The 24,534-nt window shown below is 42.7% G+C and overlaps 3 protein-coding genes across 5 annotated transcripts in view; 2 read left to right on the top strand and 1 right to left on the bottom strand.

Moving 5' to 3' along the window:
* The window catches only part of XRCC3 (X-ray repair cross complementing 3), a 95,341-nt gene extending 72,063 nt beyond the window's left edge, over positions 1-23,278 (top strand). Inside the window, exon 10 of the transcript XR_014510790.1 lies at positions 23,013-23,278. The gene's annotated coding sequence lies outside the window, so the exon portion shown is untranslated. The remainder of the gene's footprint in view (positions 1-23,012) is intronic.
* On the bottom strand, positions 487-10,196 carry COA8 (cytochrome c oxidase assembly factor 8; the record flags this gene model as incomplete). Its single annotated transcript, XM_083439581.1, has 7 exons — positions 487-2,440; positions 3,408-3,498; positions 4,044-4,107; positions 4,940-5,137; positions 9,390-9,460; positions 9,591-9,708; positions 9,981-10,196. 7 exons carry the CDS (start codon positions 10,194-10,196, stop codon positions 2,335-2,337), a joined length of 864 nt encoding a protein of 287 aa, XP_083295707.1. The 3' UTR covers positions 487-2,334.
* On the top strand, positions 8,665-16,050 carry BAG5 (BAG cochaperone 5). 3 transcript variants are annotated; one of them, XM_083438337.1, is made up of 2 exons: positions 8,665-8,831; positions 11,270-16,050. In XM_083438337.1, exon 2 carries the CDS (start codon positions 11,298-11,300, stop codon positions 12,648-12,650), a length of 1,353 nt encoding a protein of 450 aa, XP_083294463.1. In that variant the 5' UTR covers positions 8,665-8,831; positions 11,270-11,297; the 3' UTR covers positions 12,651-16,050. The 3 variants fall into 3 exon arrangements, with proteins under 3 accessions (XP_083294463.1, XP_083294462.1, XP_083294464.1); XM_083438336.1 differs by lacking the exon at positions 8,665-8,831 and adding an exon at positions 10,230-10,381; XM_083438338.1 differs by lacking the exon at positions 8,665-8,831 and adding an exon at positions 10,522-10,540.
* Positions 23,279-24,534: the final 1,256 nt, after the last annotated feature.

The raw sequence follows: 24,534 nt of genomic DNA, 5'->3' as shown, positions 1-24,534 counted from the left end.
CTGGGAGATCACAAACTGTGATCCCATAGCGTGTTTATGGTTGCTAAATACTGGCTAGTGTGTACTGTATTTACTGTGGAGGAGTATGTATCTGTCTGAGTTCCACAGAAGTATCCTTGGGAATGCTCCTCTGAAGAACACAATCTTCCAAATATGAACAAATATTTTGTAAGTGAATTTTTGTTATGCAATTATATCTTTTCTGTATATGATTTAGCACTTTTACATCTCCACCTTTTATAGTTTCATTTGCCTTGAATGCTCATGGTTTACAAAGGGGATCCACCAATTTCTTTTTTATTTTTTACCATAATTCAGGACCCCATGAATTATGACCCATTGGTTCAAGCTTCTATCCTGAAATGAAGCCACATATTGGGATAGAGAAAGTCAAGAGCCATTGTTCCAGGAATGAATAGTTCTTACTGAGGACAAATGTTACCATCATTCATGAGAATATATGCAAATGAAGAAAACACAAAACGGTTTAAATGAAACCTTTTATTAAGTACAGGAGAAATTAATTCTGAAGTCTCCTCAAATACTTTGATAATTCTCTAGTGTTTATGTAATTGGTCAATCTGAAAACTGAAAGCTAATTAAAATAAATTATATTCCTTATTTCAATTTTCTTATACTGTACACAAATCCATTTGATAATTGTTCATGTAATAGAAGAATCATCAGGATTCACCACTGATTTATTTCATCTTACTTCACAAGCGCTATCTGCCTAACCTATGTAGCGGTGTTTACAATGTTACCATTCTTACACCCCTCCAAATTTATCTGATGGAAGCTGTTCTTATATAAACTAGAAAGAAAAGCACTTCGACTCAGAGTTCAGTGAGGTGGGGGAAAAAATCCCATGTAAGAGCATGTGCGTAGAAAGTGTGCTTCATGATGCTTTGGCAGCCAGCACCTGCACAAAAGTACAATACTATTTTGAGATGATTTAGTATGTCAACTATGTGGAAGGGAAACCCTTGAGCATGCGGAAGTAGCATGTATGTGGATCTTACTCCAAAAAAAAAAAAAAAAAGCTGTGTCCTTCAAATTTATATCCTGAGGAATTAATATGTAGAGGAAACTGATTGTCATTTGAAAATGGAGGGAGCGCATGATGTGAGCTTCTTTGAAAAAACGAATTTGGTATATAGCCAAATCTGACTGAAGTCCTTGCATGTACCGAGAAGTGCGACTATGGCAGGCTGAATGCTCCTTAAAACAAGAACATTTATGCTTTATCTAGACACAGGATAATAAGCATGCAGTATAATTCTGGTTCAACACACGTTAAGCTAGAACAGACAACAGCTAAACAGAGAGACACACATCATTTATGCTCAGCAGAGCAGTATGCGATCTAAAAGTAATTACCAATGTGAACTGATGTCTAGAAGCACTCTTACATTTCTGAGCATATACATTAATTCTCTCTCTTGACAGCGGGGTAATTGGCAATCGGAATACAATGAAATAATTAATAATGAAACAACCAGCACAAGATAGTCCAAAGCCATCAATGAGAGGTGCAGCAGTAAACAGACAATATATCCTAAAGCTGTTGGTTTATCTAATTCCCAGGAGTGTTAAGAAGACTATTACAGTTGCTTTATTATAAAGAAGTAATTTGAAAAAGTGCCTACAAATATACTTTTAAAAACACTTCAGAGCTAAATGAATTTAAATATTGAATTTTTGCACTTGTTTTAATCATGTACTTTTGTCATACTATGTACAGTCAAACCTCAGATCCCAAACACCTCCATTTTGGAACGTTTTGGCTCCCGAACACCGAAAACCCGTAAGTAAATGCTCAAGGCGGCTTCCGTTTGACTGCAGTAAGCTCCTACAACCAATCAGAAGCTGTGCCTCAGTTGTTGAACATTTCGGAAGCTGAACAGGCTTCCAGAATGGATTACGTTCGAAAACTGAGGTTTGACTGTATAATACAATCCCCCCACCTCGCCCAAGTTTACCTGAAGTGTAGCTCACATGCTTTCCCTTTTCTTACTACAAAATAGTTGCTCTGGAACGTAAGTGCCAGCTTGTAGATCAAGATGGCAATGAAATAATGGAGCATACAGATTTTTCAAATCAGGAAGAAAGATTCCTTTATTTGGTGCAGTTCATCTCTCACCAAGGAAGCTTTTAACTACAGTTCTGTAGCCTAAACAATGGTAGTTGGCTTCATTGAAGTAGAATGGGAAGTGCTGTTCAACTTGCATTCATGTAGCTTCAAATATCTGGTTTTAAGAAACAGCCATGGTTGCCACTTAGATTCCAGTAATAATTAAGCCTTTCATCAAATATATACAGCACTGTGACCTACTAGCTTTCAGCTTCACTCTTTTTCAATCCAAATCTCTTGCAAGCTTTCTCAAATGCCACTTGTCCCATGAGAAATGTGATGGTAAAATTCCGTTTATACCAATCTCTAAATTTCAGAACCAAGGAAACAAAGCAACATAAAACACAATTAGCCATCTTGAAATTATTACTGACAGTAAAAGATGTAAGATTTTGAGTTGACTTAATCGGTGCTTTTTCTTTCCTAGCCAATTAAAGCAAAATTACTTCAAGTTTTTAAAGTGCTTATTCAGATGCCCTACTTCATAATCCATGTGTGATAATGCATGGCTCCAGGCAAGTATCTACATATTGCAGATAGGCTTTTAAAGAAACTTGATGACTAATTATATCTGTAGTTACATAAGCTATAATAATGTGATACCAATGCAGCGAGGAAAGAATTAGCTTAAGAGACATCCCAGTTATTTCTGTTTAAAGGATTATTGTACACTTATGTGTAAAAACTAAACCAAAAAATATTTATCAAAGACTTGACCCAGCATATCAAAACCATTGACCTAAGTAAACACCAGGACAGATGGATATCTTTTTAATGACGGAATAAACATTTATAATGAAGTAAATCTATGCACATCGGCTCAGTAGTAAGTACCATTAAGTTCAATGGTACTTGCTCCCAGGGAAGTGAGTATAAGTCTGCAGACTAATATTGTGTTAATATGCCTTAGAAAGTTGCTTGGTTACCTGATTAACATTCAATGTTATTCCCCTCCTTCCAGATTCCTTTCTTTGTATGCATATTTGTTTTATTAAATTGTGGATTTGTAGGGAGGATTATGCACTATAAATTGCTGTATGATGCCTAGCATAACAGTAGGAAAAGTATAAATAATTAATTATGGTAAAGCAAAGATTCTGACTCTTAATGGAATAGCAAAATGGGGAATCAGGTGGCAGCAAAGAAACAAGATCCGTGTGGTTCAGAAAAGGTTTTGCTAAAATAAGTGGTTTTAGAGGCAGACACGAACAAGAAAGATAGAACTGCCTACACAAATATAGAGACACAATTGTTCCAGGAATCATATTCTCACCTGTTATAATAGAAATGTTTTTTAAAGTTTTTACTTAAAAAGGCTTTGTAAAATTCAGCCATTTCTTCTGCAGACAATGTTATTTTCTGGCCTGAAAGGGGAAAAAAACCACAATACCTAAGTCAGAATGTTTTAATCATCATACCAGCACAAACATTTAAACATAAATCCCTTGCAAAAACTGAACTTGACTTTTCAAACACTCAGACTGTAGTCTAAAGTTTTGCTATGGACTTCTTCATTTATCTTCCATAAATCACAAACTCTTAGCTTCCTTTCCTATATGTAATCGATGAATAATAGTGACTTTTTAAATGGGATTTTTGAGAGTGCACTACTAAGGGCAGTAAAAAAAAATTCCTTCTTAGAAACTGAAGATTCATAGCACAACTTGGAATTCAGGTGTAGCCTCTCTAGGCTTCTGCCATAAACTATAAGATTCTCATTACACTCTTGTCTGAGTTCTCTCTGTTTTGTAAATTAAGTGCCAAGGAATAACATAACACCCTTATACTGAAAGACAAAGTTTGCTTAAGAAATAATTATTATTTATGCTAGATTAGAACATTTTCTAAAATGTAAATCAGAATCTTCCCCATAAGAAAATGCTGTGAAATATAGAAACAACAATCTAACCTTTTTCATCTCTCAGTTGTAGACCTTTGGCTTTCAATTTGGAATAGACAAATTCTTCTTTTTCCTGAAACAGGATCAGGAAATTTTAGAATATAAGGTTTTTGGCATCTTAGTTTGCTTATTTCGCCTCGGCAATAACTGCTACCAAGTGTAGAACTTTTAATGATCCCTGATCACACTCCATCAAATATATTAACTGGCTGACTAGACGATCTTCAACAAACAATTTATGGATTATTTTGCAAATAAGCAATCTGTAATGCAGGAAATCCTGCCAACCTAGCAGTTCAAAAGCACATCAAAGTGCAAGTAGATAAATAGGTACTGCTCCAGTGGGAAGGTAAACGGCGTTTTCATGCGCTGCTCTGGTTCGCCAGAAGCGGCTTAGTCATGCTGGCCACATGACCCGGAAGCTGTACGCCTGCTCTCTCGGCCAATAAAGCGAGATGAGCGCTGCAACCCCAGAGTCGGCCACGACTGGACCTAATGGTCAGGGGTCCCTTTACCTTTACCTAATGCAGGAAAATTACTGGGGTAACTTCTTACTGGCCTAGTTATCTATTTGGTTTGACCTGCAGGCTTGGGAAAGGGTCATACAGCAGTACATTCAGTTCTCTGCCCTTTCCATCTGTAACAGGAGAGGCTGAATTCGTTCCTGCAGGCAGTGATACTTACCGGAGTGACATCATAAAATATATTATTTGGGGCATTTATGTATTAAAAATTATTCTTCTGATTCTATTTTATTCTTAATAACTACGGGGTGCAAAGATCAGGCCTCATACAATAAGGCAACACCAAAAAAATATGCTGGATGCCTCTCAGCAATTCTCCCCACAAACTTTTAAGGACTCCCAGCACCACCAAGTGGTTTTACACTTCCTCTGCATGCTTACCTTTCTAAATGATATATTCTGGTCTGCCCAAAACTGTTGATTCCAAACCTGAGTTTCCTGTCTAAGCTCTCTAAGCCTTCGTTCCAATGGGGATTCGTGTTTGGATATATAAAATATTACTGGTCGGAGGTTTGAACATCGATCAGGAGGACCAATCCAATCGTGGCAAGAGTGTGAAGGAGGGCAAAAACTTGCAGCCTTAAAAAAAAAGACACCACAAACTTTTTCAATTTTTTTCTGAAAACCTAAGGCACCCAAGACACAAAAAGTTAAGAAGTGAGCATTGACAGGTCTCCAAATCACATTTGTTCCAGTTCACATTGGGAGAAAAATCTAACTATGATATCAAAGATAATTTATGTGGCCCATAACCATATATTTCCTAGCCTATCTTTGTAGCCAAAAGGAATAAAAATGTGTTTAAAATTAACAAATTAAAGCAGAGGTACTCACAATGATGATTTGCGCCCAGCACCAATTTCTGCATTTGTGCAATACAGGATTTTAATAAATGGCATATGCATAGTAACTGAAGAACATACAGTAAACCGAAATTAAGCCTATGTTTTCAGTATCTTACTTGGTAGTAAATCCATTTTAAATGAATAGGCCTTACTTCCAAGTAAACTTGGCTAGGATCATCATGCAAGAATACTGTATAATACCCACTGTGTCTACCTACTAAAACCTACAATCTGCCATATTTCTTAAAAAAAAAAGGAAAGACGATAAGTAACAGTATGCAACTACAGTAGTCAAATCAGCATAGCCTGGCAGTTCGTTATCATTTTGGAATACAGCTCATATGTGTTGATAGTTCCCATCCCAATCAGACTTTGAGATACCAGAATCACAGTAGTAGCATTCAGGCACCTGCTTTTATAAATTATTTTTAAAAGCAGAGATGGGAGGGGGAAGTGCTGCTGCTCACACATGCTCTGCCCACAGCAACCCAGAGCACATCTCTCCCAGCTGTGCAGGGTGTGTGTGTGTGTGTGTGTGTGTGTGTGTGTCTGTTGAGTTTTTTTACATACATTTGCTTGAACACAACACAACACACATTTATTTAAGTTCTACTTATGTTCAAGCAATTTCAAGCCGAAGTCCTCTGCAGACCTATCCTGTACAACACAGGGAAAGTAGGGAAATGAGGAGGGTACAATGTGTTGAGGATGCTGGGGGCAGGGTCTTGCTAACCCAGGCCCTAAGATAAGCCCTTCTGGCTGTCCTGTCTCTGAGGATGTAGCCATCTCTGTAGTGGTGTCCTGACTGCAGAATCCTCCCCACCTACAGGTGCAGTCAACCTGTGAATTGATAGGCTTCTGGTGCCAAATTGAAATGCACTTATTCATCCAAACTTTTAGTGGTGCCAATTAGACAGGCCAAGGTTTTGGAATTTGGGGGATATTACGTCTGTTGATAAATTGTATCTGTATTTGATGCTAATTTTTGTCCTTGTGTTTTATTGTTAGTATGCATTTTTATCTGTATTTTACTGATTTGTTTGTGAACTACCCAGGAATTCATTTGAATGAAGGACTATTTAGAAGTGTGACAAGCTAAAACTGGGAAACACTAAGTGCACAAGCAGCACTGGATTCAGCTAACATTTGTGCTTATTTTGTCTCATATAAATAAGACCAAAAAGTGGTTATCACCCATCATCTGAAAGCCATTGATGGCATTGGCTGAGCTGCTGCTGTGATGTCATAGAATGCTCACACACATGCGGATTGCCTGGGGAAATGGTTCAAGGAGCATCTAGCAGTGTTTCTCAAACTTGAGTTCCTAGCTGTCGTTGACCTATGACTCCCATCATTCCCTAGCTGGAACCAGTGGTCAGGGATGATGGGAGTTGTAGTCCAGCAACAGCCGGGCACCCATGTTTGAGAAACACTGGAAGAGATAGCTCAAGGAAACATGTACCTGTAGAGCATGAGACTCTTAAATATGTTGGGGTTCAAGCCCCACATGGGGTAAAAAGATTCCTGCATGGCAGGGGGTTGGAATAGATGACCCTTGTGGGGTCATTTTATCTTCATAATCTTGGGTCAACCACTACACCAGATTTTCCTAACATTAAACCCTCCAGGTGTCTTGAACTCCTCCAACTGCATTCAAAAAGTCCCACGTTTAATGTCTAGCAACTGCAGGTAGGGCCATGGAAGACTCCTGCTTGAAACCCTGAAGTGATGCCCACTGCAGTGACCCAATGGTTCAAAGCAGCTTCCCACATCCCCATCCCTCAGCCTGACCTGCTTCACAGTTGTTATGAAGACAAAATGGGGATGGAAATGAACCAGTATGGTGTAGTGGTTTGCTGGTCTTAAACTGGGAAGGGGCGGGGCAAGATCCAGGTTCAAATTCCTGCTCCGGCCACAAAGCTCACCAGGTGAGCTTGAGTCAGTTACCGTATTTTTTGCTCTTTAAGACTCACCTTTTCCCTCCTAAAAAGTAAGGGGAAATGTTTGTGCGTCTTATGGAGCGAATGCAGGCTGCACAGCTATCCCAGAAGCCAGAACAGCAAGAGGGATCGCTGCGCAGCGATCCCTCTTGCTGTTCTGGCTTCTGAGATTCAGAATATTTTTTTCTTGTTTTTCTCCTCCAAAAACTAGGTGCGTCTTGTGGTCTGGTGCGTCTTATAGAGCGAAAAATACGGCACTTCCCATGCAGCCTCACCTACCTCACAGGGCTGTTGTGAGGATACCATGGGGGGGGGGAGCGGGGAGAGAAGAGAACCAAGCAGGCTGCCTTGAACTCACTGTGGGAAAAGCAGAATATAGGCTGTATTGAGTAAGAAAAGACACGTAGGTTCGGACTTCCTTGAATAGTGGGATAGAAATAGCCAGTTTGAGTCCCCTTCAGGTGAAACAGTGGGTATGAATAAATATAATAAATAATAATAGAAGAAATGAAACGGGAAAAATAAGAATTAGGTTGGAAAACAGAGGCCTGAGTTTGAAACAAATAGAAGCAGCAATAACCTCTCAAAGTTTCCTCGGAAGTAAGGCTCGCTGTGCTGAACAGAGCTTACTCTCGAGTAAATGTGCTTAGGGCGCACCACCGACTTTGGTCGCATAGCTGTCAACTTTTCCCTTTTCTTGCGAGGAATCCTATTCGGAATAAGGGAACTTCCCCTAAAAAAAGGGAAAAGTTGACAGCCATGCTGGTGTCTCTGAGGGGACACCCCCGCCATACTTTTCCTCGCCTCCAATCTCCCCCACAACCCCCATTACCCGGCTTTCGTGGGGCGGAGATACACCCCCAGCTTCAGGCTCTCCGCCGCGAGGGGAACCCCCGGGGGACGAGGAGGAAAAACGGCCGCAACATGCGCGTGAAGCCGCCACCGCCGCCGCCGGGCGGCTGAAGGAAACTCGGCTCTTCACAGCCGCCGCCATCTTTCGGCGCACGACCGACGCATGCGCACGTCGGCCCCTTCCACCCGGTCGCCGGGCAGATAACCGGCGCGCGCAAGGTCCGCTCCAACCCTCGATAACAGGCAACGGTCGACTTCTGCCTTTCCGCTTTACGGCAGGGCGTCGCGAACGCCGAACGTCGCGATCCCTCTCCAGCCTCAACAAATAGCCGTAGGGCGGGGAAGGCGGAGAGAGGAAAAAAGGACGAGGGCGCATGCGCGCACGCGCCAAGAGAGGCTCAGGTTAGTCCCCGCCTCAGGTTAAGGCAGGCTAAGCTAAGGGAAAGGAGGAGGAGGAGAAGAGTGTGAGGCGACGGTGGGTTGGCCGGCGGAGTCCGGAGACGGCGGGGCTGAAAGGAGCCTGGTAGCTGTGGGATGGCCGGCGTGGCACGGCTGGCGCAGAGGGAGCGAGCCGGGAGCCGCCTCGCTGCGCCTCCCCGGCGCCCCTGAAGGAGAGGCGATGCGCTGACCAGAAAGGTGAGGGGCCGGGTGGGCGAGGGGCTAAGAGGCCTGTTGTTGTTTATTATGAGTATCCCTTGAGGAAGGCAGAACAAGGCGAAGCTAAAATAAAAATGGAGCGCCCCCCCCCAACAACCTCACGCCCTTGGTTGCGGGTTCAGAGAGACTCGTGACAAGTGGTCGTGGGAACCCGGTGCGAGACACTGGGAGGTCTTTGCTCCGCTTGCGTGTTGAGGGAGAGATAATTCATCAGAAGACGGGAAGCCATGCTAGGGGGGCTGGAATAGGGAGGCGAGTAAGTGCGGGCTTTAAAACAGCCGTTTTAAACGTGTGAGTGGTAAGTGGGAGGTAAGTGGGAGGGAGATATTGCAGCCAGGGTGGCAGGAGAAGGGCTTTCACCTGATGAGAAAGAGGGGTAGGGCTCGTGCCACCTTCATGCTCACAACAACCCGTGTCTACTGGAAGTTGTCATTATTTATTAAACTTCTATACCACTGGGCGGTTTGCAAAAAAAACCCACACCAAAGTGCATAGTAACAAGTTGCTCCAGTTGGTGAGGAGGATAGTAATCCTTACCTCTCGCTTTCGCACATTGGCTTCCTTCCAGACGTAGACGCTGCTGCGTAGGGTTGTAGATCTCATATTGCCTGGTTTAAAAACAAATAAAAAGTGAAAAGTTCCAGGCCTGGTCCTATTGGGGCAACTTGGGAAGGGCCCGACCTGGGTAGGGGAGGGTCTCGGGACGCAGAGCGGCCGTGACGCGCCTCTTTTGCTCACCCGGTAATTTCACCCTCTTGCCAAAGCGGATTATACGCAGGAGAGGTTGGTCGGTAGGCGCAATGGTTTGATCCGAGGGAACGATCGCTTTGGGCAGGTGGGAAGAGGCCGACCCTACCTACTTGCGGGGACGGGCAGAGGAGTTGTTGTTGTTTAGGGGGATTCAGAGCTGCCTGGGCCACGTTGCGCGGATTGGAAACCGCGGCGTGGGCATCATGGCACGCGCGGGCGCATTTGGACACCGGTTGTAGGATTGCGTGGCGGGGAGAGGAAGTGGGGAGCAGCTGGGTGGCGTCTCTGTAGCGGGGGCAAGGCATAGTAGGGCTGGGTGAGTGGCTACACCCTGTAGGGGAGAGGGAATCCCCCTGTGGGGCGGTAAAGGGATCTTACGGATTTTAAAGTTGCTGGGAGAGGGAGATGCCGGCCTAGGCCTGGCAAAACGCGGCGAGGGGAATTTTCCTTCCTTTCTCCCCACCCCCCCTTCCTCCATCGATCTCCTTCTGGCTGCTGAAGCTGCTTCCCGTTTTCCTGGCGCCACCCTCCGGCTTTGAGCCGCTCCCGGAGAAGCGACTCGGCTGCCCCAGGCGGAATTAGAGTGTCCGGCATTGTGAAGTCACTGGGGAGCGAGGGCGGCGAGGGAGGCTGCCCGCGAGCTCCGCCTGGGGGGAAGCGGCCCGAGCTCGGGGCTGATTCCCGGCTTCCTTCCTGCAGGAATGTAGGGTTGATATAGGGGGCGGGGGATCAAGCTCTGTGCACGGGGACTCGCTTCCCCCAAGGGGCTTCTCGCTGGGGTGAGAACGGGGCGGGCGCCGCTGGCTTTGTGTGTATATGGGGTGGTGGGTGGGGCAGGGAGGGGGAGCTCCCGGGTGGGAGGGCGGCGGCAGCAAGAGGCAGATGAACTGGAGACAAGGCCATATAGACAGGGAGGGAATTGGGAAGATCCCAAGGAGGTATTCAGATGTTGCCTGGCCGAAGGGCTGCTTGCTGTGGTTTGAAATGTTGAGAGGACACAGCTGCCTTATTGCTGGGGGCGTTGGAGAGAGGAAAGTGCAAGTGTAGTACTGACTGTACTGGCTATATTATCATGTATCTCATTACTAGTCTGACCAGGGCAAGTGAAGATGAGCGCTATCTTCTTTTCCTTGTTTAGCTGCTGCCTTTTTCTGGCACCAGAAGAGTAATGTTTGGGAAGCAGATGGCACTATCATCTTTAATTTTCTTCCTCAGTGCATCAGCTACTTTGTTCTGCCTCGCCTGTGATGTCTAATGACAAAGGAAAGAAAACCCTCTTCTTGGTATGCATATGATGGGGGGGGGGGCAGGAGAGGCTCATGAAACATACTGTTTACTGCTTTAGTTAAAATGCATAGGATCAAGCCGTTAGTGTGTGACAGTAAACAAAATTCTAGGAGATACCCTTTTAAAATATTTTTTAGAAAAGATCCAGAGATGTCATGCTTTTTAAACTGTCATTTCATGAAACTCAATGGGACATACATAGGGTAAGTCCTCTTTTGTTTGTGGACAGGTATTTCCAAGACTAGATGTTGGTAAAAAGTGAAATGTTAGGTCTTTGTAGAATTAGAGCAGAAAAGTTGAATTTTCAAAATATTGACTAACAAGCAGACATGTATTTCAAGCATCAGTTATATTTGATTGTATCTTTGCATTATTTCTAGCTCTGTTGGAACTGGATGAAGAAAAAGTATGGATATGGGTAACCAACATCCTTCCATTAAGAGGCTACAAGAAATACAGAAAGAAGTCAAAGAGTTTGAGTCACAAGTAATATCCTTCAGTGGTCTGTCTAGTGACAGAGCTTACAAGAAACTAGAGAGAGTTTTGACTAAACAACTTTTTGAAATCGATTCTGTGGATGCTGAAGGCAGAGGTGATGTTCAGCAAGCCAGGAAGAGGGCTGCCCAGGAAACTGAAAGACTGCTTAAGGAACTGGAGCAGAATGCAAACCACCCCCAAAGGTTGGAGATTGAATCCCTGTTTAATGAAGCACAATCATTGGTGGAACAAGAAATCACAGCTTTTTACAAAGGAGGCAATTGTGTAACTGAGGAATTTGAAGAAGGTATTCAAGATATCATCTTTAGGCTCACTCAGGTGAAAACTGGAGGGAAACTCTCTCTACGGAAAGCCAGGTATCGCACTCTGACCAAAGTGTGTGCTGTTCAAGAAATTATAGACAGTTGTACAAAGCAGCAGCCTTCACTGCCATTGTCCAGTGATGCACATCCTTCTGTCTCTAAGATTAATTCTGTCATGGTTGATGTGAACAAAGCAAAAGGGACCCTTATTGCTGTTTTAATGGGAGTAAATAACAATGAGACCTGTAGACATTTATCTTGCGTGCTCACTGGCCTGATTGCTGATCTGGATGCCTTAGATGTATGTGGCCGTCCAGAAATAAGAAACTACCGTAAAGAAGTTGTGGAGGAGATCAATAAATTGCAGAAATACCTGGATCTTGAAGAAGAAGCTGATGCTACTTCTGCTTATGACTTGGCACAAAACAGGTGCATTATAAAAATTGAGGAAATCCGCAAAAAGATGAAAGAGATTCATGCTTCTCTTTTAAAAGTAGAGAGAGCTTCAGATTTATACCTGAAGTCAAAAGCAGAACTGCAAGGGTTAATTGCACAGTTGGATGAAGTGAGTCCAGGCAAAAATCCTTGTATCCGAGAAGCCAGGAGGAGAGCAGTGATAGAAGTACAAACCCTCATAACATATATTGACTTAAAGGAAGCACTTGTCAAGCGACAAATGTTTGCAGAGCAAACAGAAGCAGAACCCCCATCACATAAAGCTGTTTGGAATATTCTTGGAAACGTGTCCCAAATTCAGCAAGAGGTGCTGTCTTTCGATGGAAACAGAACTGATAAGAACTACATGAGACTAGAGGAGCTCCTCACCAAACAACTTCTAGCACTTGATGCTATAGACCCACAAGGGGATGAGCACTCAAAAGCAGCCAGGAAGCAGGCAGTGAAGCTTGCGCAGAATATTCTTTACTACTTAGACATGAAAACAGATGAATGGGAATATTAAATAACAGAGGTCTTGTGCTGGACGTTGCTTTCTCTCTTGCACTTTACGTCAACCAATCTCCCATAGACGACACAAGACCAAAAGTTTATTTGCTCATCACTTACAGGCCAAGTAAATGTTGGACTGAGCTATGCTGCAGCTGTCTTGTGTTGTCGCAGTCGGGCAATGACAGCAATCATGCCATTTCTGTTAGTTTCGGTCACAGCCATCTTTCCCCCATGATTTGTGATGAAGTGTTGCAGAACTGCCAAACCATCCTGTATAGAATTCTTCTACACAGTGAGAGAATGCTATCTGTCCAACATGTTTTCTTTAAGGAGTCAAAGTGAAACTGATGAAGAGAAAACAAAGAGCTAATGTCTGTTAGCCACAAACCATCTTGGATGTCACATTTTTCTGCCACTGCACAGTTACAATCCAAAGGATTAAATGCAAATTGGTCATGGCCTTTTTTGTATGTGCATTTGATTTAGTCTCACTGATCTCTTGCCTAAGGTTTGGCTTGATTACATACAGTGTTTAATAGTTAGGGCCTAATATAGGACTGTGTGTAGTAACAGTTTTTGCACTTAGGCATAAACTGCAGGCTGCATTTTGAAGCAATGTACTGATTCAGATAGGCGTAGGTTGTGTGCAGTTACACTATGACTAGTGGTCATTCTGAAAGCAGTTTTCTGTTTATAAACCAGGGCTGGTTGGAAAAAATTCTATATGTATGTTGTTGAAAAACCAATAAAATATAGCTTTTGAAGAATTAAGCTGAATTCTTCAGTAGTCAAGAGACACCTCCCTTCACCCCTCCCCCCAAAAACCTGGGCTCTTAACGGTTGTAGAACTACTTTAGCTAATTTTTGTGATGTCTAAAATAACTTGCTTCCTGACACACTGGGCAGCTTCTAAATGACTCCTTTGCATTTTTCTGGTTTGAATGAAATTATTACAGCTTTTGGCATGATAAAAAATGAAGTAAGTGCTTTTACACATGAATTTGGCCGGAAACCATTAGTGTTCACCACAGTTTCATGTGTTGCTGATACGCTCCAAATCCTTCTGGACTTAGTTCCTTTCAGTTCTTTTGGTGAGCTATGATAGTATCCTTAGCTATATGTGATGGCAAGATGTTTGTACTTATATGCCTTAGATATGTGTGGTCTGCTATACTTATATAGTTTTGAATCTTTCAGGCAGTTGGAATGGCAAACACTTCGAAGTGTTTCTATTTTTGATTGAAGCATAGTTGTCCATTGTGTTAGCTGTATTGATTTAGTTGCATGTGTTGTATCATTTGGTAATTGCTGCTATGTGTTTCTTTCTCCTCCGCCCCCGCCCCCATTAACCCAATGAATTCCCTGAATCCTTAGAGGAGCCTTACAACTTAGTAACTGTCAGATCTTATTATGTCTGACCATATTCCTAAATAAACTGAACACTCATGTTCAGTGTAGATTGTATGCTATCCTGTTAGTGGTTTTGGGAAGACGAAACCAGCATCAATCAAAGTATTTGTAGAGTGCATTCTTAGTGGCATGCAGAAATCAGCAGTAGATAGAAATAAGTTGTAAAAGAAGTAACCAGAGTTTCTCAGATAGCTCCTGTAAACAAAATTGCTGACTTATGGAAGATTATTTCTTTGAAATGGCTTATAAATGTAGATCTTGGATTTGTAAATAGAGTTTCAATATGCAATTAAAAGAAGCAAGGCTATCCTTAGGAGACGTGCCTTTTTAAGCGACACTTGAATTTACAGCACCTTATAGCTACGACTAGCTGGCTTCATGCTGCTTCCCAGTGAAGTAGTCTACCCTTCAGACTGCTTCTACCCTTCAGCTCTAATATGGATAAAAAATATTCTGCCACATTTGCAGGACAAGAAGCTTGTTCAAAGCTTGGTGTTACCTCTTTGTGTTTATAGGCACTTGCTTAGCAAATTTTTGTCAAGGAAATTTATGGATTCAGTTTCAGTCTAGGTTAAATAGAACCCAATGCTAAACAATAGACTTGTTGGATGCTTCGCCATGAATGTCTTTCCTTTGCCCTTTTCTGCTTTTTTCCAGTTTGAGTCCTTAATGAATTGGTTAGCATCTATAACTAAAAGTAGTTCACTTTCAGTAGGTTCTAAAGGTTTTGAACCTAAGTGGTGTGCATATAGAGTTCCCAGTGCCTTGGATTCCCCAAGTCACTTTATTTTCAAAACATGCATGTTTCCCTTATTCCCCTTTGCATACACTGCTGCCCTGACTTCAAATTCATTGATGAAGCTATTGTTTATATGAGAACTTCAGATGTACAGAACTCTCATTGTTTAAGGAGCTCCTAGATTCGGCTTCAGACGGAATGTTTACTTCAGGAGGTGACAACTAAACAATGCTTATTAATGTTTCAGTAACAGATTCATGGTACTTATTTTTTCCTAGTGATTTCATCTTTCATTTTTTTTTTTTGGTAAACATACTTAAATGTTCATATATTACCTGCCAGGGGAATGCTGCTTTTTAACTATAGACTCCCATTATTTATACCCATTCCTAAGATTTGCTTCTCATAGTTATGTAGCATGTCATAGGTGCTGATTTAACAGAAAATTGTATGATGAAGACATATTCCAAAAGCTCAACTCCCCTGGTTTTCTTTTTAAAGAAGAATGCCTATTTCATGAGTTTCAATGTACAGCATTTAAACTTATGTTAAGATCTTTGGTACAGTATAATTAATCAGTTTATGCATGAATTAAAATAGTGAACTAAACAAGCTAAACCAAAAAGTGTGTTAATGTGGATTGTAAGAAATCCTTGTTTTGTGCTTTGAAGAATGTACTTTTGTATTCAATATGCAACCAAGCTAGGAAATATGCTTCTTTCCATTTCAGTGGGCTAAAGATGTTTCCTGCTTTTGAATTACTCAGTACTGGACCAACTCAGTCTGCATTTTAAAAAAAATTAAAATCTTTTCTGTATGGAGTGCCATGACATTGTAGCAAAATAAGCATAGTGATGTGATTTTGCTGAATCTTTAAACATCATGATACTATTTTTTTCAGATTATGATTGTATTGCTTTAGGAAAAGGGTTGATCCAAGCAGCCTTGTTCTGATATATTTGCCAGCAACCATGATCAGTTATCTTTCCTCTGATCTGTTGGCTTTAACTCTTCTTTTGCTGTGATCAACAAACTCTTGAAATGAGTCCCTGCCCTTAAGCTGCTTCTAGGTCCCAGCACTTGGTGGTACAGATTGTGCTTTTGTTCCTCATTTTTCTTAAAATTTAATTGACATGTTAGACTTTGTATAAATACAGTACTGCTTTTCAGAAAGTGTATTGAGTTCATTTTTATGTACAGCATAGAATTGTTTTGGTGTGTACAAATTCATCAGATATTCCTAATAAAGCATTTTTATGCTTTTCTTCTTGATAATTCATTTCAAATTCAAACTCTTTTCCTTCTTTTGATAATGGACTTTCCATATAACAGTGAAAGAATGACACTTTTCTTCTGTACTTAGCAAACTGGTCTAGGTGTATGTTTAAAATGAAGATTTGCCTTCCCCACCTTTCGATAAAGAATGGAAATGTAACATCACTAACAGTGGCATATAATAGAACATCACAGCTTTGTGAAAACATTTAGGCACCTTATTTTTAGGCTCTGGTTAGCAGTTTTCTAAAAGGTCTGAATCTAATAAACAGAACTGGGAAATATTTTATTATCTATATAGTATAGCCCCTTTAAATGTAGCAAGTGCTAAATGCTCCTATTCTACCTTTAAGTGAAAGCAAGTCTTACTGATTTCAGTGGAGCGAACCCTTCCAATAAAGTACACATAGAATTGCAGTGTTAGCCAAATTGCATGCTTATATGAGAAGAGTCTGCTGGATCAGGCCAGTAGCCCATCTAGCCCAGCATCCTGTTTCACAGTGGCCAACCAAATACCTATGGGAAACCTGCAAGCAGGACCTGAAGGCAACAGCACTATCCCATCCTGTGGTTTCATGGTCTGCTTAAATGTATGTAGCTGAATCCCTTCCCTCCCCAGTGATTTGGTATGAGAAGTAGAAGCAGGGAGACACGGAGAGAGAGGATGAAGTACCATCTCTTTCAGCTGCTTTAAATTGTTCCTACAAGAATGTTTTTTGCAGCAGGTGCTTCATGTTTCATTAACATAATTTGCATGTAATTAGTATTTTGGATTTAGACCTGCCTTCTTTTTCTGTTCAATTGCTTCAGGTACAGGGAAGTAGTCTCCTCCGACAGCAGACATTCAATGTCATTAAGGCATGGCAATTGTTTTTTTTTGGTAGGATTCTTTCTTTGAGGAGGGTGCCATTTGGATTTCCTGCTTCAGGTGCGAAAATACATTTGGCTACCCCATTTTCAGATTAGATAACTAGATTTCTACTTGCAGATTAGTATGTTTACAAAGAGAACAAATAGAGATAGACCTCTCAGGGCATGAGCTAGTCATCGTGTCATACATATTGGGAAGAATGTTTCCTTAGGAGCAGTCTTCCATAGAAAGTTAATTTTCCTGTGCTTGGCAACACTTATCTTGATGACGCATCCTATTAACTGGAAACCCTAATCTCAAATGTGTGAGGACTGGCTATGTTCAGTTCTGTGAGATGAATGCCCCCTGTGCATGTTCAGGGCCATCGTTTCCTTCCAGGGTTGAATGGGGGTCTGAAAACAGATTCTGGAGCCAAGCCTTGATTCAAAGTAGACCATGCAACTTTCTCTGGATTATCCAGTATTGAATGCTGCTGTGTCCAATATAGAAAGCTAATTTGATTGCTACTGTGATAACTTTAATAGATTCCCCTCTAGCCCTACTTTCTGAGCAGTTCCTCTGGGGGGAAAACTTTAAAATATAATAGGAGCGCAGTGGTAATTATAATACTTCTGTTCCAGTTTTGTCAGACAAGCTTCTGTCTTGGAGGAGCTCCCTAAAAACCTGCCTTTCAAGAAACTTAATCAGAAAAGGTATCAAGAGAACAAGAAATAACTCACAGCGATTTATTAAGGCTTGCCCTACATTTCTGTCTTAATTATTTACAGCCTCATCTGCCAAGTGTAAAACCTAAGAAGAAAGGTTAGCTGCTTAGCATGCAGCTTGTTTTTAATGCTAGTTTATATTGATGCTTCTTGACAAGGGAGAGTTTCATATACTATTAACGTGGTGAGCAGCTGGCTGTTCGGAAAGAGCTGGAACTTGTGAGTAAAATGGAAGAAGCGAAAACATGGTGCAGTGGTACCTCTGTTTACGAACTTAATCCTTTCCGGAAGTCTGTTCTTGAACCAAAGCCGTTCTTAAACTGAGGTGTGCTTTCCCGAATGAGGCCTCACCGCCGGTGGCCTTCCACCGTTCGGCTTCCGTTCATAGACTGAAGTAAAGTTCGCTAACCAGAACACTACTTCTGGTTTTGTGGAGTTCGTAAACCGAATAGTTCGTAAACAGGGCTGTTCTTAAACCGAGGTACCACTGTATGCCGAAGCAACATGGGCTATCTAGTAGGAAGTAGTGCCTCAAGCATCAGGGATATTTGTTGAATCTCTACTTTTTTTTAACCTACCCCAGACTGGAAACCATTGAAAATGCCTCCACACCTGGTCTAAAAGATCATGATAGGACACAGGGCAGTAGAGGAGTCTGCTCTGCCATTTAGTGGGAAAAGTTAGCAAGACAGAAGTATCCCCTGCGATTGAGAGAAGAGAGAAAAAGTACGTATGTTTACTAGACAATGTTCTCTGGTGAGCAGCCCTCACCATATTAAAGGCAGCTGAATTCTGCTCTTGCAGAAACCTGAATAATATCCCAATAGCAACATCCTAGCCTAACCTTGACACCATGCCTCTTATTAAAAACTACAGACAAATGACTGTCTTCTGTTGACAGGTGTGTCTCTTGTAATAATGTTTCTTCTGCTAAGTACCAGTCTAGTTCATAGGGGGAAGAGTGTTCTCTGTTCTTAGTGTTGTTTCATTTCCTGACACTGCCTGTAGCAATTTCTTTATAACATAGCATGAAGAGTCCTCTGGCATGTGTCAGCTCAATTAGCAGATTCTGGTTTGTTCTCTGTTGGTGTTTTAAAGGTGGAGTCATCCCTAATTCCTGTTGGGTTTGATTTTCTCTTTATTCCAAAGGGAATATTATCTAGTAGCTGCATGGTTAGGACAGCAAGCCTGAGTTACTGGGTGTGGTTGCATGAGTGCCATTGTGTTTATACCTAAGACTAACACAATGAATGTAAATTTACTTGGATGTGGAAGTCATAAGGTTTGGAAGGGAACAGAAATGATCTTGGTCCACCCTTCTGTTCCAGTTCAGCATCAGCTGTCCATGTGCATGTCCATGTGCACATCCATGTGCCCATAATTCTGGGCAGGATATGACACAGGTATATGATTTAGTATTTCCTCAAGAGAAGCACAACTCAGGCACCTAGACTGTGTTCTACAAACTGGCAATGACTGCAATGGTGCAGAAAAGCCCTTAGCTATCCATCTGTAAAATGGTTATAATATGAATGGCATATCTTGTAGATGATCAGATTGCATTCCACTCTGCTTTTACCATGTTACTTTCTTCTACAGTGGTACCTCTGGTTACAAACTTAATTCGTTCCAGAGGTCTGTTCTTAACCTGAAACCATTCTTACCCCGAGGTACTACTTTAGCTAATGGGGCCTCCTGCTGCCACTGAGCGATTTCTGTTCTCATCCTGGGGCAAAGTTCTTAACCCAAGGTACTACTTCTGGGTTAGTGGAGTCTGTAACCCGAAGTGCTTGTAACCCGAGGTACCACTGTATTTATTTCTGTGCCACCCTTCAGTATAGATATGCAGTTCACACTACATAACCAGTGACAGACAAGCTTTGGAAAAAACCTGAAATGGTCAATAAAACTAGCAGTAAAAAATAGTAATTGCAGTTTAATTTAGAAACCCTTGGGAAAGAAAAATGGGAACATTTTGTCCTTGGCAGTTGCTGTACGATGGATATTCATTAAAAAATGCCTGCTGAGTTACTGCATCTCATCTTTCTGTAGATTACCACCCAGATTCTTGCCCTTAGCCTGGCTCTTGATACCAGATGTGAGCCAGGCTGGGAGAGCAGAAAGGTAAGAAAGGGGGAGACTCCTCTCATCTGCCCATCATTTTTGACACCCATACCATGTGAATGGGACAGACATTCAATATCAAATTCTAGATTTTTCTTATGATTGTTGCTTGCTTTTGTGATATCAATAAGCTGAAACAATATCTTGCCTACCTACAACTACCCTAGAAGAAAGGATTTATCTGCCTCCCCAAACAGTGAAGGCATTGGGTGCCTTACTGTCTCGTATTTTGCATTCCGGTGGTGTGGAGTTCAGAAAAGGTACTCTTGCCCAGGCTGGGGAGAAGTTTTTATCCTTATGTGGATGTGACTGCTTTCTGCACAGCAATATGTCTCACTGTATGTTGTTGCGCTTGTCCTATTTTTCTAAACTCTTCTTTCTCACGGGAAATGCTCTATTTATGGAGCTCACGGATCCTGTTTCGACTGAAAGCATCAGTTGCTGTTGTCGTCTCATTGAAGAGTGGCAGCCTGACTTTGAAGTAACAATATCTCTGCTTTGCTTATTGGCTATACCCCCCCAAAAGTCCTGATCTATGCAAATAAGATAATTTATAAATAAACCTCAAATGTTTCTTCGACTTCATTCCTCAAGGAGATTTTAAACACCCTCTTAAATAAAATTCCCAAGCATGTTCTGGACTGCTGTAGCATTCTTCAGCTGAGTCATGTGTTATTAATATAAAGTGTGTAACCAGCCACTAGTCTGTGGCTGCAATCCTAGCTTACCTACCTCAATATAAGTGGTCTATGTTTTGTAGGATGGTTCATAGTGTTCTCTTTGCTAACCACTGCCAGCAGGAATAAGTACTGCTTTGGGGGTCTCTGCCTAAGTGGGCAGTAAAGGGCTGCTGGCAGGAGCAGTAACTAATAGAAATATCCCCAAATGTTGCCTTTTGGGGTGGGATGCCAGAGGCTTTGGTTCTGCTGGACCCTAAACCCTGTGGATCTTCTACAAAATGCAATCCTCTGCTTCGGGGCTCTCAGTCTGGAGCTGGCATATAGCAAAAGGGGAAGAAAAGGAAAGAACACACACACACACACACACACACAACTTCGTTGCATGACTTTCTGAGTGGTATGAGAGAAGCAAATACTCTTGTTCTAGGTAACCAGCTACTGTGTGGTTTGGGTGGGAAGAGAGAATGATAAGAGATTGCTGCCCAGGTTGAGGCTATTTGAAGCCATTGGAATTAACCAAGGGTAACCAGATAAACCAGATAGGGATGCAGGTGGCACCGTGGGTTAAATCACAAAGACTAGGGCTTGCCAATCAGAAGGTCTGTGGTTGGAATCCCTGCAGCAGGGTGAGCTCCCGTTGTTCGGTCCCAGTTTCTGCCAACCTAGCAGTTCAAAAGCACGTCAAAGTTCAAGTGGATAAATAGGTACCGCTCCAGCGGGAAGGTAAACGGCGTTTCCATGTGCTGCTCTGGTTCGCCAGAAGTGGCTTAGTCATGCTGGCCACATGACCTGGAAGCTGTACGCCGGCTCCCTCTGCCAATAAAGCGAGATGAGTGCTGCAACCCCAGAGTCGGCCACTACTGGACCTAATGGTCAGGGGTCCCTTTACCTTTAACCAGATAAAGGGAATTGTAGATCCTGTTCCCCTTAAAAGTTGTGCAGACCAGGACATTTTGGTAGGTGCAGCTTCCCCTGGAGGGGCAAAGTAATCTGCATTTGCAAAAATCCCCCATTAAAATGATAGGGTCCCTGACTTTCTTTTTATCTGGTCCCCTTACAGAGGCATGACCTTGCAGCTTTCATAGAGAGATGGCAGCAATCAAAGGTCAAGAATCTAGCCTGTGAAAGGCAGCACCATTTACACATTGCCATCTTCCATGGATAAGCATTAGGACTTTCTACGGTGCTGTGCCTCAAGCCAGAGAGTGAGTGCAGTGCAGAAAGGAACTTGCAAAGCTGGTTGGGCCACGCCAGCCTTCCCCAATGCAATGCCCTCCAGATGTGTTGAACCACAACAGCCATGCTAGCCAGGGCTGAAAGCAGTTGCAGCCAAAACATTAGGGTGACACCAGATTGGGTAAGGCTAGCCTACACAAACAAGCCTACACACACATGAACGAATGAAAAACAACTACTTGATTTCCATATATACGATCATGAGAGAACAATCCCATCATAAATGGCTGTAATCTACCCAAGTGCAACTGAAATGACTGCAAAATTCAGTTCTTGTAGGGGCTGCCGCCACTAACCCCTCCTCCCTCTGCATTTGGCCAACCCCCTCATGCTCACCCAAACTGCCCCTCCAACTCCTAGCTATCCCCATGTCCCTCACAGCTCACCACAAGCCCCACCACCGTTTAAGGGAGGGGGGGAAAGCACTTAAGAGAGTGGTTGATTGATGTGCCCCTCTTCCGTTAAACAGCTCACATGGCCCATGTACCACCCACATTGTTCACTTGCCTACCTGCCGTCATGTTAGAGTTGGGATGGCCACCTATTGGTGGCCGTACGAACTGCAGCATGACGACAGCCTTGTGTTTTTATGTAAATAGGAAGAAAATAAAACGACTGGTTGTGTTTGAAACACTGGTGAATGGAGGTAAAGTTTTAAGAAGAGAAGGTGTAAAGTTGTTCAGTCTTACTGGCTATAGCAAAGGCTGGAGAACTGTAATTTAAACAAATATGGGGGACAATTTTTTGAGGATGAAATATTGGGATGAGCCACAAGTTCTAGTACAGTGGTACCTCGGGTTAAGTACTTAATTCGTTCCAGAGGTCCGTTCTTAACCTGAAACTGTCCTTAACCTGAAGCACCACTTTAGCTAATGGGGCCTCCTGCTGCTGCTGCCGCGCCGCCGGAGCACGATTTCTGTTCTCATCCTGAAGCAAAGTTCTTAACCCGAGGTACTATTTCTGGGTTATCGGAGTCTGTAACCTGAAGCGTATGTAACCTGAGGTACCACTGTATTATGAGAGTAGAAAAATGTCAATATTTCCATCTTCTCCATGTGCTTTATAATTTTACAAAGCTCTGTTTGTTCCACTACCACTTTAGTGTTTTTTACGCACACTTATTTTTAAAAAGTTATACAGAAGCCCGAATCTAACATGGGGTACAGAAACCAGAAAGAGGTCCAGCCATATTTCCCCAAAGAAGCCGTTATGCCCAGCAAGCATTTTTGCTCTAACCTGCGGCAGTAGGAGGAAACAAAAAAGTACCGGCACTAGTTTTTCAGCTTGTCTGAGCATTTTGCTAGCTAGTCAGCAGTGAACATCTGGCAACTGAAAGCAGCGGGAGCTGTGCTCTTTACAAACATCTGTTCAATTATTTTAACACTGATCTTTTATTAGAATTTCTCTGCCTCTGAACCTGGGGAGGAAGAATTGCTGTAGGGAATGAAGTTGAAGGGGAGCAGAGCAATATCCTTGCTTTAACAGTAATACCCAAACTCTGGGCTGGAGGAACACCAGTGGGAAAAAGACTGTGGTGTCTGAAAAATAATATATTATTCGCCTCGATTGTACTGCACTTGTAGCAATAAAGTCCTTAGCTGAGCTGGTGTGATGTGGACATTAATTGCATGAATGCTGTGAACTTGCCCATTTATGGTTATGTAAATAGTAGCTTCAGGGAAGCCGCAGCTGCCTTTGAACCATAGGGGTGGGATAAATTTTTTCTTTCTGCCAATTCCCTGTTAGTGCCAATGCAGGCTTCCCTGCAAAAGTGAGATTTGGCTTTGGAGAGAGGATTTATAACACCAGCAGCAACGAAAGTGCATGTTAACTGCAGCTAATGTTGCATCTACTTTGGCCCTCAGACCATTCAGTTGTTAAGGAAAATTACAAAGCAGTATTCGGGATGGTTAGCATCTCAGTGCCAGTGTGGTGTAGTGGTTAAGAGCGGTAGACTTGTAATCTGGGGAACCGGGTTCGCGTCTCCGCTCCTCCACATGCAGCTGCTGGGTGACCTTGGACCAGTCACACTTCTTTGAAGTCTCTCAGCCCCACTCACCTCACAGAGTGTTTGTTGTGGGGGAGGAAGGGAAAGGAGAATGTTAGCCGCTTTGAGACTCCTTAAAGGGAGTGAAAGGCGGGATATCAAATTCAAACTCCTCTTCTTCTTCTTCTCACATGGGATAGTTAAGGACTGGGGTGATGTCCAAGGAGGCAGGGAAGCCTAAGGGACAGAGTCTAGAAGCAGGAGGCAGAAGGGGGAGGGGAAGGAAGAGCAGGCAATGGACTTGAGCAAGAAGAACCTAGAGGAATAGTATGTGAACAAAGAACTAAGCTCATAGGAAGCTGCCTTATGCTGCCTTATGCTGAACCAGTCTATGGGTTCCATCTAGGTCAGTATTGCTTATTCCAGGGTTTCCCAAACGTGGGTCTCCAGCTGTTTTTTTGGACTACAATTCCCATCATCTCTGGCCACTGGTCCTGCTAGCTAGGGATGATGGGAGTTGTAGTCCAAAAACAGCTGGAGACCCACGTTTAAGAAACCCTGGTCTATATTGAGTGCCAGCAGCTCAGGTTTCCAGAGGGAATCTCTTCCACACTACGCCATCCAGCAGAGCTTTTTTTTTGAAAGCATAGAGCCTATTACGCTCTGGCCCAAAGGAGGTGGCAGAACCAATGATAGCTTGCTGTGGCTTTGTTTGCAAAGCATTTAGGTGCTGAAATCACTTGCATCTGTCAGAACCTTCACTCCATTGTTATTGCCGATGAGTCTCAAGAGGTGTTCTCAAAGCTTCTCATTTTGGGAGAAAAACAACCATCAACACCTCCCCCCCCCCCCCCGCAAAAGCTAATGCTAA

This window comes from Podarcis tiliguerta (assembly GCF_965153285.1).
Source record: "Podarcis tiliguerta genome assembly, chromosome: 1".
Classification (NCBI taxonomy): domain Eukaryota; kingdom Metazoa; phylum Chordata; class Lepidosauria; order Squamata; family Lacertidae; genus Podarcis; species Podarcis tiliguerta.
The sequence above is the reverse complement of the archived record's forward strand: the minus strand, read 5'-3'. Positions and strand labels throughout refer to the sequence as shown.

Bases quoted from the DNA above. Each gene is read 5' to 3' on its own strand.
- BAG5 (XM_083438337.1), top strand. From the start codon at position 11,298: ATGGATATGGGTAACCAACATCCTTCCATTAAGAGGCTACAAGAAATA.